Genomic DNA, 12,783 nt, shown 5'->3' on the forward strand with positions numbered 1-12,783 from the left:
GGTGGACTCCTTATAAGGCTTGGACAATCCTCCTCCCTTTGAGCTAGCTTTTAGGGTGTGAGTTAGGCCTAAGACCTAATTTAACAACAATATTTGCAGACATTTACTTTCGTTTATTTTAATTATATATATTGGTTTTTCTATTTTATTTTAGGAGAAAATTCAAAATTTATTTGTGTATTATCTATTTTCCATCAAAGAAACTCAATGTGAATTGGATGAGTACTCTAATGTGTACATGGTTAGAAAAAAGTCTAAATTTAGCACTTGTATTTTTTTTCTTTTCAAGATGGAGTTTTGGGGTTAGCTCATATTTGAGGGATTGTGACATTTTGTCTCGATCATTATAAATATAAAAGATATTATAATGTGATGTCATTTTCACTTTCATTTGACTTATCACTAGCAATTTGTTCGAAATTCAAAACTTATTTGTTTATGATGGAAAAATCTTAACTTCATCCTCAATGCTTGATTATGGAGTATAGTATCTCTGTATTAGAATTCCATTCAAAGTTAAAAGAGCAAATTCTAGTTTCGTGTCTCTGATATTGATGAGATCAGATAATTCGATTATTTTTGAATATAAATTTAAAATTTACACTCCGAGAATTAAAAAAACTTTATGATATGAACTATTTTATCCTCTAGTACATTTATTTGATGCAAATATTCGTGATTAATGATCTTAACACACCTATAATCTAAATCGGGAAGGAAAAAAGAAGAGTTGTTATAACTTTTGATCAATCTAAATTGTGAGTTACATAAAAAAAACACAATATATAAAACCAAGATACCTAATATACTCTCGATTCGAAAAAAGTGATATATACAGACTTTATCCTACATAAAAAATGGTCTTATCATATACAAATTTCATAAACTTTTCTTCTAGCTAGGTACAATGCACCAACTTCTTAATCTCTAATTATAGTTATAATTAAGATAATCAGCAAACCACAATCTTTTAATATCTAGATTAAGTGTTCACTAATCCCTTTTGAGTTTATTTACTAATTTTTTATTATTTAATTTTGGAAAAGAAGAGTGCATGTGAAAGATTAAATAAAAAAATAGTCCAAGTTCTGCTATCACATGCAACTTCATTTTTTTTAATCTTTTTTTTCTTTTGTTAATTTTTGGCCAACAGATATAATTGGCAGTTTGGCACACAGAGAAAAAGGCTTTAGCTCACTGTTAACAGCATGTCGAAATTTTGGAACTATATATTAACGTGATATACAAAGTGTATCTTTTTCTAATAAAATAATTATGTGGTCCTAAATTGAACTTGAAAATATAAATTCATTACAATTAAAAAAAGATATTTCTACCTTTTTCTAGCTTTCATAATATAATTTCATTTTTTAAAACAATAGTACAATGAACGGAGACACAAAGGGAGCTGTGAGCATTATCTCTTTGAACTGTGAAAATAATCATTAATATTTGAATGAACGTATATGATTTGCATTACATTTCTTGAGGTATAATTCTCTTCTAAATTCTGCATGAACGTGAGATACTTTGTGCACTAGTATTATACGCTTCACAAACGTGAACCATTGCTACTTGCAATTAAGAAATTTACTTGAAATTGTATTTAATTTGTTCAGAAGTGAATGTTTTCTGGCAGCAAATAAGGATATTAGTTTTGCGTTTTAATGTGGATAATTGGATTTTGCAGTTTTATTTTATCGAAAATTCCGTAACTAACGTTCATAATTAACTAATTTATTTAAATAGAAAACTGTGCTTTGACTACATGTGTCAATTTTGACTCACAAATGTGCAACACACCCAAATTTAAGTGGATTGGAATAACTTAGGTTACGTATAGACTCAATTAATGAATCCGTCCATTTGTCGTCCCTAAGGAGAGCTCAGAGATCATCCCACCATATTCCTAGCTTGATGGTAGACTCTTTATTTAACGATTAAGGATTAATTACTACTAACTTCGATTTATATTATTTGTCTTTTAATGAAAATTTTGACTCGGCAACTATGATAGGAACAATTTTGCATTATTATTGTAGCTTACAAGTTACAATAGTATTCTTTGTTAACAGTCCAATCAAAAGTCCATGGGTATCTAGAAGGCCAAATGCCCCACTAGAACCCATGTTGATTAATTAAGTACTACAATACTATATATTATGTTTATGAGACATTAATAAGAGAATTATACAATTTTTATGTGGAGATTCCTGTTTTGTGTGCTGAGGATGTTGGATTTTCCTCTCTTAATTATTAGACCACAATTTTTTGCCTTGCCTTTTGTTGGAATTCAACTTTCTTGAAATTGTTTGTTAATTACCTAGTCCATTTTGGATGCACAAAGTATTGAAAATTCCATTTTTTTTTTTTTACAATAAATTTATCTCTTTTATGACTTTGGGTAATCTAATTTGTTACTAACTCGAGAGTCATTATAAAATCTATATTCAAAAATTGATTCAGAATTTTAAATCAATTACACGTGGACCAGAATTTAATTGTCACATACCAAAAGAATTTCTAATATCTTTTCTTAAATGAGGCAATGAGTGAACATAACCCTTTATAATGTGAATAGAAGAAAGTAACTAATTTTAAAATATAATATTTCCCAACTTTTGGCATTTCTAGAACTCTAATATGTGCAATCATCTTTATACAACATAGTTACTATGATTTTGTTTAGTTACTTACTTTATATATGTAACAAGTCCACCGATGTTCTTCAATGTTACTTAGACTCTTTAAAATGTTATTATACCCGTATTGAATCTTCGAAAAATGCTTTACTTTTGAAATTCTTTTGGCCAGGATTTAAAGAGTAGTCACAAACCATTGAATGGCAGACAATAAACACATGCAATTACTTCCAACGACAGCACTAGCCAAACCACTTTTCCAATGAGAAAGTATATGCATAACATCACAATAAGTGGACTATATAGCTTCTCATAGCTTTAAATACATTGTCTAGTTCTAACATCCACAAGCATATAGGTCAACATAATACCCTAAAAAGACAACCACAAGTCCAACTACATATTATTCCCAAAAAAAAAAAAAAAACATGTCAAAGTAGTTGTTAGAAAAAGCTTTATGAGTTAGATCATGTGGAAAGAACTATTACGTTATCATGTTAAGTTGACCTACAACAACAGATAACTCTTCATATGAGACTTGATATGATAACCTGATAAAAATACAGTAATAATTAACCGGTTATAACACTGATAGTATAAGGATTCTTTACACAACATGTCATATCTTAGATGATCTGATTTTTTGTTACTTCATCTAGTACTGCATTTTCTGTTTCTCCATCTTCTGATGCTGAACTTATATCCATATCCTTCTGAGGATTTTCGAGTTGCACGCATTCGGCCACTGGATCATGAAAGCAACTGTTGTTTTCTGAATCAAGACTCCTGTTTGATGGAGTTAAGTCTCCTCTCCTTACCACATTGAATACAATCCCATTGTTAGTCCTTTCAGTCTGTAGTAAATCACCTTCAGCAACGATAATTCTGATGTCTCTTTGATCAAATTCTGTATCTGATCTCCTATCAGGTGTTGTCACCCGTGGACTCGGAGAAAGAGGCTCCCTGACTACAACATTGTTGAGGTCAATACTCAGTCCTCTGTTCGATCGTTGTGAAGGATGCATTTCCAAGTTTTGTACATAGTCGATAAACTTATCAGCTGATGTTGTCCTCATCAATGGACCACCTGATCTTGTCCAAGAATTATTATCCGCGCTTTCAGACTCACTATCACTACCATGATGATCATGTGCAGCATTCTTGTTATTACAACGCCAGTTTCGACCAGCATTGTGATGATGAAGAGAGGAAGCAGGATCCGCGTGAAATTCTTCTTCAAGGGAGCCTGTTGAGTTCTCTCTTGCAATGCAATTCCAAGAAGGAATACGTCGAGAAGCATTGAGTTTGACTGTGCTGCTTGACATGCCTTGTGAAGCAGCAGCTGCTCTCTCCGCGCTCCTTTTTAGTCTACGCATATGGTTGAGTATTGCTACACACTCATCAAGAGCAAGTTCAATTCCACAATTTGCCTTGATGGCTGATAGTTTCTCCCAAGTGCATCTCCTCCCTTGATTTGCTGCTTTTTGAACCTCCAAAGTAGAGGGATTCTGTATGATCTTTAAGTACTGGATCATAAACAAACATTTGGAGAAATGGTCAGTTATGAAGCCAAACTATATACATTATGTTTATCAGGTATCATTCAGTCACGTATAAACACCCTTTGTCGGAAAATTATATAGAAAATGATACTCTGCATAAACAGGTCAAAATTACTTCTTAGCGAAATTCCCGGCTATGCCACTAGACTATCATGGACATACCTGAGCAAGAGTGGCTGGCATTACAACGGTGACATCGCCTTCCCAATCTTGAGCAAATAGCTTGGCTAATCCCCTCAAGGGAAAACCAAGTTCCAGTACCTGATTGCATCTGTGCTTCACTTCCATCTCAGTAAGATGAGCAAGCTGCATAAACCAAATACTTATCGTTACATTTGCCCACGTAAATTCTCCGTCTTCTAAAGACACAAACATAATCTCAGGAGTATGTAGAACAAACAAGTCCAAAGATTACTCAAGAACCAAAAGCATACCTTTGCAGCAAAGTTGCCTCCATAAGCTCTTATAAACTCTTTGATCCTGAGTAAAGGAGCGATATGTGGATTCGCCTGGCTCACAATAAAGTGGTTTACGTTGAATAGCTCTTTTAGCTGCATCATAGGTAGATCGATCTCCAAGCTACCATCCCTCCATCGACGAGCAGATGAACCAGAAGCTGCAGCCTGATCAGGTTCCAAATGAAATGGTGGATGATAAGGAACAAGATTTCCACTTCTATCCTTTGCCATCAGTTCTTGAGCTTCAAACAGACCAGGAAAGGCGCAAGAAGCAGTCACAGCACTCCATATAACAACATGAGGTGAAGTCAAGTAGTTCAAACATCTAGGAGGTTCATGTTTTCTAGGGGAGCAAACAGTAATCCCTAGAACTCGACCAGTCATATCGTAAGCTTCTTGGAAAGTAAGATTATTCGTGAGATGGCGTAACATCACCTGCAACTGCCTAATCTCATGTACAGCCCCTTGTCTCATGATCCTCCTGAAAACAGTAAGAATTCCGCCCATCTGTTCAAACGGCTGCAACACATGCCAAGAATCCTCAAAAAAACTCTGCAGCTCAGGCCAAGACCGCGTAGCAACTACAGAACACATAATCGATCCAACACTCGAACCAGCAATTATCCTTGGCATAAGCTTGTGCTCAACCAATGTCTTAACCACACCAACATGAAAAGCTCCCAAAGACGCTCCCCCGCTTAAAAGCAATGCTGTCCTACCAAAAGCATGTCTTGTTTCATGCATAAAAGCAAGCTTCTCCTCCAACAAAATCTCATCAGAATCATAATCACATACCATTTTCAACTGAGTTGAAACCTCATCAATATACTCCTTAATAAGTTTAGGCACATGAAGCCTACCCTTATGAAGCTGTGGATTACACATATTGCCAAGATTTCTCACAAGATCAGCCCTCATAAAGAACATAATGTCTCTTAAAGATCCTTCATTACGACGATGTTGAAGTTCTTGAAGTTTATTTACAACTAACTCTTCATCATAAAACTCTGCTTCATTCATTTTAGGTGTCTCTTTCTCCAACATTTTCGCAGCATGAGCCCATTCCTCATAAGTTAATGCAGATTTCATCATATTCCTCCAAAATTTCCTCTTATAAACCATATCAGCCCTGATTTTTACATTCGTATATCGCCTCAACAAGAAGGCTAGAAGTGTTACTAATGCTAATATCCCTTGTGGATTACGCGGGTGAAACCATTTGATCAAAGGTGTCAAGTAGTATGACAGACAATTCTTGATCTTGTACAAGTAATATATCAAGAAATGAAAAATGTTGTGCCTCAACTGCGATATTGATTTGCAAAACAAGACTCGAAAGGCTATTGTTCGACCTACAATTGAAGAAGGTCCTATGGAAATGAACTCTACTTTAGCCTCATTACTTATATCCATAACTTAGTGATTGTAAACAACTACTAAGATTAAGAAAATGAAGAAAATCACAAGATTTAGGCAAAATCAGATGGAATCAAGAACTAAACACTAAAACATGAGCTAGTAGAGTTCAAATAGTGACTAAATATCTCAAAAAGAGATAAAAAGATTGAGAATTTCACTTCAAGATTCAATTTTTATCATACCAACCAAATAAATGTCCAAAAGGGTCTTAGGAAACAACATGAAAAATTAAAAAAAAATAAAGTACCAAAAAATTTCAAACACTTCCCATGGTTACTGAGTTCACATTTCAATGTAAAAAGAAACTGAAAGATTGAGAATTTCAGTTCAAGATTCAATTTTGATTATGCTAACTAAATAAATGTTCAAAAGGGTCCTAGAAACAACAGAGAAAAATGACAAAAATAAAATAAAATAACTTGACAGTGCAATGGCATGTTGTATGGGTTTATTTTTAACAAATAATTGGGATTGGGAATGGTAAGAAAGTCCATAACGATATGGGACTATATGTGTCAGCTATTGGAAATATGAATAGACACACTATTATTAGAACTTGAAATCAATTTTTATACTACTAATACTATTCAACAATGAGTTCCAGTTTGGTACACCAGTACTTATCCATCCTTAACTTACTAGTCTCGAGTTCAAGCTTCGTAAGTATGGAATAAAGTAAAATTTTCTATACAAATCTAAATTTAGTCGGGCTTCAATATTGGACACATGAGAAACGAAAAAAACTATTCAACATTTTCCAAAGTTTGTTACATATTTAGCAAAAGGACAATATTATCATTTTTGTCTTTTTCTTCTTTTGTCCATGTCAATATGTTCTTGATTGTGACAAATTTCTTGGATATATACTAGTGATATATATAGATGAGTATTAGTTTTCATTAATGTAACATCTTTTTCATTGGCTACTGTTTATTGCTTGCAAGCAATTCACATAGAAGAAGAAGTGTATGAAAGATGTATAGATTGTTTGGGAGAAGTATAATTTTTAGTTGCAACTTGCAACCAATCATATGACAAATTCTTGAAAAAATGTCACCTTAATATTGATCGAGAGAATAAGTTGTTGTTTCTTTATATAATTTTGGACGATCCCATCTCATAAACAAGGGTTTTAAGATAAATTAATCTTTACCTATCTAACCGTAATAGTTTAATTTGTCGCAATCCATTTTATAATATATATCCACATCATCTTATGGATTTGTTGGACTTTAGCAGTCTAACCTTCGCTATCATGCAACCACTATTTAAATAGACATTTGGCTCCCCCTATGTATATAGTATATATGGTGGAGTAACAAGTAATAAGTGGCGGATACACAAGTTCACTTAGTGTCATTTTTTTATCGAAAGGGTTTGGGTGAATATTCTTCTGTCCCAATGCACGTACTTAGTTGAATTGAGATGTTCATAATTTGATTCGAACATCAAGATTATAAAAAATATAGAATTTCCGAAATAGTATGTAATTTGTCTTTAATATAACATTGCATTAAATACTAAAGTTTGCCTATTACATTTTGTGCTTCATAGGCAACGTAAAAAATACATTCTTTTTTTTTTACTACATTTAAATTTAATTATTTTATTGTATATAAGCAACAATAACAGTAATATCATCAATTTTTCCTCCTTTATATCGTCCCTCAGATGCTCTAGAAAATGGTGTATATGCAAATCTATCAAATGAATTATACAAAGCAATGTTCCCAATTTGACTAGCCAACTCCTCTGCCTTTAAATTTTGGTCTATCGCTCTTCGAACAATTTCCTCTATCTCACTTTCAAATATATTATCAAGCATTCCATCCGTCCCAACCATCAAAATATCATCTTTCTCAATGTTTAATTCCATCTCCTGAGCAACGCTAGGATTATCTGAATTGCAATTTCCCAATTGATATGGACACCCAAATACTCGTTGTTGTATTGGTGACTTGTATATAATTTTTCCCTTTCTGATTAAAAAAAATCCACTATCACCAACATTAGCAGCAACTATAGTATTTTTCACCGAGTTAAGAGTTATAATACAAGCCGTAGACGATCCTTTTGAATTTGTGTTTTTGTATGCTTCTTCAAGAACCCTTTTAGGGTTTACATGACCTTTCATTGATTCATCATATGTAGCGACAAATGAATTCTTCATAAGCTCTCTAGCGTATATTCCAGCGTAAATCCCCTGTTTCACCCAACCACCAACACCATCAGCAACACCAATAGTTTGGTATAATTCATGTATAAAGTGTGCATCTTCACCTAAAGGCTTATTTGGATTATCTTTAGGTAAGTATAAAGATCCAACAACCATTTTTAGGCATGGTAATTTGTTACTACTAAATTCGACGTTGATAAATTCATCATCATGACTAAATTTGAGTTTCTTGTTACTATGATTTTCTGGATTATTATTAATTTCATGAGAAGAGAAGTCGAAATATCTCTTGTAGCGTGGCAAGTTGAAAAGTTTATCGAATTTTATTTTGGAAGAACATTGATCATGACCTAATGATGAAATACATGCAGCCATTGTTGTGTTGATTGAAAAAACTTTGCGAAGTAAAAATTATATAATGGAAGTAGGGTTATAACTAATATATATATATATACATACGTTACGTTGCAATTTTATGTAGAATAGATTATGGAAAAACAACTTTTTTGGTAACTTTTTAATATGGAAAATTTAGAAAATAACGTGTAGTAATTAATCCTACGTACTTAGAAGTTAGAATAGGTTTGGGAAACAAAGTTTTTGGAAATTATCTAAGCAACTAGAAGGTTCTTACGTAATTAGGTAGTGAAAAAGAAAGTGAGATTTTGATATAAACCTATTTTGAGAACATTTCTTATGAACGGAGAAACAAATTTTCCAACTACAAATCTATAACAAAACTAGATACCGGAGATAGAATTTGAAGAGATGATTAAATTTTTTATATAATTTTAAATATTTTAAGTTGTTAATTATTATAATTTCTATAATTTTAAATAATATATACATTACTTTCTTTATCTCAAAATTGTTGTTTGCTTTCTTAATATATTTCAATTTGGATACCTAATGATTTAGTAATAGCTTCTCATTTAAGAGCGTTATAGAAAAAGATTTTTTTTACCGATTGCCAAAGAATGGAACACCTATCCACTTAGACAAACCATTGAATTATTCTAAATTTGTTTTACCTAATTTACACATGATATCAAGAAAATACTTAGATCTAAGAAAATTTGATATTTAATAGTAATAAGTTTTTCCAAACAAAACTACTAATTTATGATTGTCTTCCTTTGAGCTTGTAGAATATAAGCTTCGCTAAATTCTCTGATCTAAAAAACAAAAGATTAAATAATCAATTAAAAAATTATACTAATAGAATATATAATAATATACAGTAATAGAAAATTTGAATTAATTCCATTGATCTCTTAATACATATTTGCAAATAAGAACATTGTTCGTCTTCTCCAATTATTCACTCATTTGTTATATTGCCATAAAACTCTAGGCATAATGTATCCAATCATCGTCACTACATTTGTTATATGTCTAGGCATAATGTATTCAATCATCGTCACTACATTTGTTATATGTCTAGGCATAATGTATCCAACCATCGTCACTACATTTGTTATATTGTCATGAAAATTCTTGTCATCATGTATAAATTGAAGTTCTCGACAAGCTTGATCTTACAAAACACATAAGCGAATTAGTTACCATATTTTTAAGGGTAAAACTTATCTGCATCGGGTGTATACACCAAGCCAATACATGCATGTCATGTGTTTAACTTTATAGCTCATTTTACTTAACCATAATTAACATGTACTTTACTTTATTAAATCACGTAATAATGGTATGAAATCCTTGTTGATCCTTCTCTCCTCTTGCTCGACGAACCAACTTCAGGCCTTGATTCGTCCTCCGCAAGGAAGGAACGAGTCGGTTTTCCTTTCCGTCTTTCGATAGCATAAAGAAAATAGATTCAAATTGACAAACCATCAAAAGAGTGAGAAAAAGGGGGCAAGTGTACGTTAGGCCATGTGCAACAAACAAAGTACAAGAATAGCACCCGATGCAGGTAAGTTTTTTCCTATTTATAACTAAAAGAAATAGTGTATTAATATATTGTAAATTAGGATCTTACATTAGATAATCAATCCATCAAACCCATAGTAAATGTATTTAATATAATATATGTTGCGTATTGTCCGTCTTAGGCAAACATGTACTCGATTTTACTAAGAATCAGATTGACCCGTCTAAATGACTTTTATGTACAATTTTAAGGGAATTAATTTTTGCCAATAAATTATTACACTATTATAAGTATTTTTGTTTGCTTTCTTTGTTTCTTATTTTCTTTCAATTTCTTGTCCACTTTTCATTGTGTTTCATATATGTTGTTGAGAACTAATGATTCCATAAAGACTTCTTCAAAATCTATATATATTAGAAAGGATTTTCAATGTGGTAAAGACTAAAGGCAAGTGGCAAACTATTGAACAACCATTTGATAATTAGGACAAAGTTCATAAATGCTATACTAAATTTTTTGAATCTTCTATATATATCTATGATATTTTAAAAGAATGAATGTGTTTAATTAGAAAGGTTGATTGAACCTTAAATTTGTGATTCATTAAAACAAATTATAATAGATAAAATTGTCATTTACTTTCTTTCTTAAATAATTGTGATTTAATTATCATCCTATTAATTAGGACTTTGAAATTAATTAAAGTTATAAGTATTAAATTTTGGCGTAATACATAATTAAATATGTGCTCGACTTCAACTGACATTTATACCCTTTAACTTTGGGTGTGCACAAGTAGACACTTAAATTTGTATAAAATTGAATAAGTAGACACACACATCCTATGTGGTACAATACGTAGGACGCCACATAGTATATATAATAACCACATAGAACAAATATGTCTATTTGTTCAATTTTATACAAGTTTAAGTGCTTGCTTATGCACACTGTTAGAGGGCATAGCTACCAAGTGAAGCCAAGTTAAGGGGCATATGTATGTATTATGCCTTAAACTTTTATTTATTTGTAATAGGTCAACACTTCCGGTATTTAGTATTTTAAAATTGACTAAATTTTTTCCTTATTTGAACTATATAAAAATTCACAATATTTATAACTTTAAAAAGTAATATTTTTACTTTATGTAAATCTTACTTAAATTATGATAAACAAAATTAATTAATTTAAAATATTAAAGAAACAAGTTCACGTTTTCAAAATAAATATGCCATTTAATTTAATTTCAGATGACAGTTACGCCCTTCAGTTATGGGTGTGTACAAGTACACTTAAACTTGTATAAAATTGAACAAGTAATCACACGTGTCAATTAAATTTCAAATTAAAGTTTATGCTTCTATAATAATAACTGAGTTCACAATATATATATATATATATAAAAGGCATAATACATTGTTATATACCTTTTAACATGGCAACTAACATCTATGCCCTCCAACTTTGGCTACTGACAAGTAAATACTTAAACTTGTATAAAGCTGAACAAGTAAACACACGCATCTTCCGTGGCATAATACACATAGGACACAATTTTTCTATGTAAGATACCACGTAGGACGAATGTATCTATTTGTTCAATTTTATATAAGTTTAAGTGTCTATTTGTGCACACCGAAAGTTAAAAGACATGCAATGTCAGTTAAAGTCAAATTTATATATTATGCCATAAAAAATACTGATTTTTTGTGAATCCGTGAAATTAATTGAGGTATGCATCAGCTAACGACATGCGGAAAGTAGTTGGTATCCCTAAAATTAATCGAGGTGCCCTAGGTCGCAAGAATTAATGAGTCGAAGTGAGCAAAACGTGGCTCGGTCACCAAACCTATAAAAAAGAATCAGGACTTAGATTTGAAGAGTCCAACTAAAAGGAGTTTGATGTCATAATAATTGCATGGATATAAATAATATGTAGTATGATCCGAAGAAAAAGAAATTTAGAAACAAACATTCCAAGGGAGAAGTTGTATCATTTTTTCTCCATCATCTTTTTTTTTTTTTCACACAAAAAATTTACATGTACATTGTATTTTATAATCATAATCTTAATTTTTCGTTCGATGAATTATCAAATCTGATGAAAGAATTCGGAAATTGAAAAAAGGAAGAAAATTCTGCAGAAAGATCACAAGAGGAGGTGCGTTCATCAATTCTGTTTGATGATTCTCTACGTAAGGATCTCGTATTTTCTCCGTTTTAGTTTTTTTTTTTTTCGTTTTTATCAAGGAAAACTCAACATTTAGTATGTGTTCGATACGAATGAAAGATGTTATCCTGATAAATATGTGATTTTCTAATGTATGGTACCTAAGCAAAATGTATATTTATTTGTATATAACGTAGATGAGGTGCGTTGGAGGATCGAAGGATACAATCAATTTAGAATGTCAGTTGTAGTTTCACTAGAAGAGTGATTTTCCTCCATCTAATACACCTTTTAGCTCGCGATCCGAGGCATCTAATAAGATATTTTTCAAATAAATATGTATGTTATGTGTAATGTTATGAGAGAGGTGTATAGATAAGTCGATAACATGTCACACTTTCTCATACTTGCAGTTGCTTTTGCTTAGAAGTTTGAGCTGAAGTTGGGAGAAACTGTAAAAGGAAATTT

At 31.7% G+C, this 12,783-nt stretch overlaps 2 protein-coding genes across 2 annotated transcripts; both read right to left on the reverse strand.

The window, feature by feature from the left end:
* Window positions 1-3,234: 3,234 nt before the first annotated feature.
* Window positions 3,235-6,559, reverse strand: LOC125866119 (triacylglycerol lipase SDP1-like). The gene is made up of 3 exons (XM_049546418.1): window positions 4,639-6,559; window positions 4,367-4,510; window positions 3,235-4,168 (listed from the first exon to the last, which is right to left on the reverse strand). The coding sequence occupies exons 1-3, from the start codon at window positions 6,073-6,075 to the stop codon at window positions 3,269-3,271; spliced, it is 2,481 nt and encodes an 826-aa protein (XP_049402375.1). The 5' UTR covers window positions 6,076-6,559; the 3' UTR covers window positions 3,235-3,268.
* A 1,128-nt stretch (window positions 6,560-7,687) lies between these two features.
* LOC125864195 (probable protein phosphatase 2C 55) lies at window positions 7,688-8,632 on the reverse strand. The gene has a single exon (XM_049544109.1). The coding sequence runs from the start codon at window positions 8,630-8,632 to the stop codon at window positions 7,688-7,690; it is 945 nt and encodes a 314-aa protein (XP_049400066.1).
* Between the last annotated feature and the right edge of the window lie 4,151 nt (window positions 8,633-12,783).

This window comes from Solanum stenotomum, chromosome 5 (genome assembly GCF_019186545.1).
Source record: "Solanum stenotomum isolate F172 chromosome 5, ASM1918654v1, whole genome shotgun sequence".
NCBI lineage: Eukaryota > Viridiplantae > Streptophyta > Magnoliopsida > Solanales > Solanaceae > Solanum > Solanum stenotomum.

Bases quoted from the DNA above. Each gene is read 5' to 3' on its own strand.
- LOC125866119 (XM_049546418.1), bottom strand. From the start codon at position 6,075: ATGGATATAAGTAATGAGGCTAAAGTAGAGTTCATTTCCATAGGACCT. The intron at 4,511-4,638 runs GTATGCTTTTGG...TGGTTTATGCAG, and splicing joins GAGGCAACTTTGCTGCAAAG to CTTGCTCATCTTACTGAGAT. The intron at 4,169-4,366 runs GTATGTCCATGA...TTTATGATCCAG, and splicing joins TGCCAGCCACTCTTGCTCAG to TACTTAAAGATCATACAGAA.
- LOC125864195 (XM_049544109.1), bottom strand. From the start codon at position 8,632: ATGGCTGCATGTATTTCATCATTAGGTCATGATCAATGTTCTTCCAAA.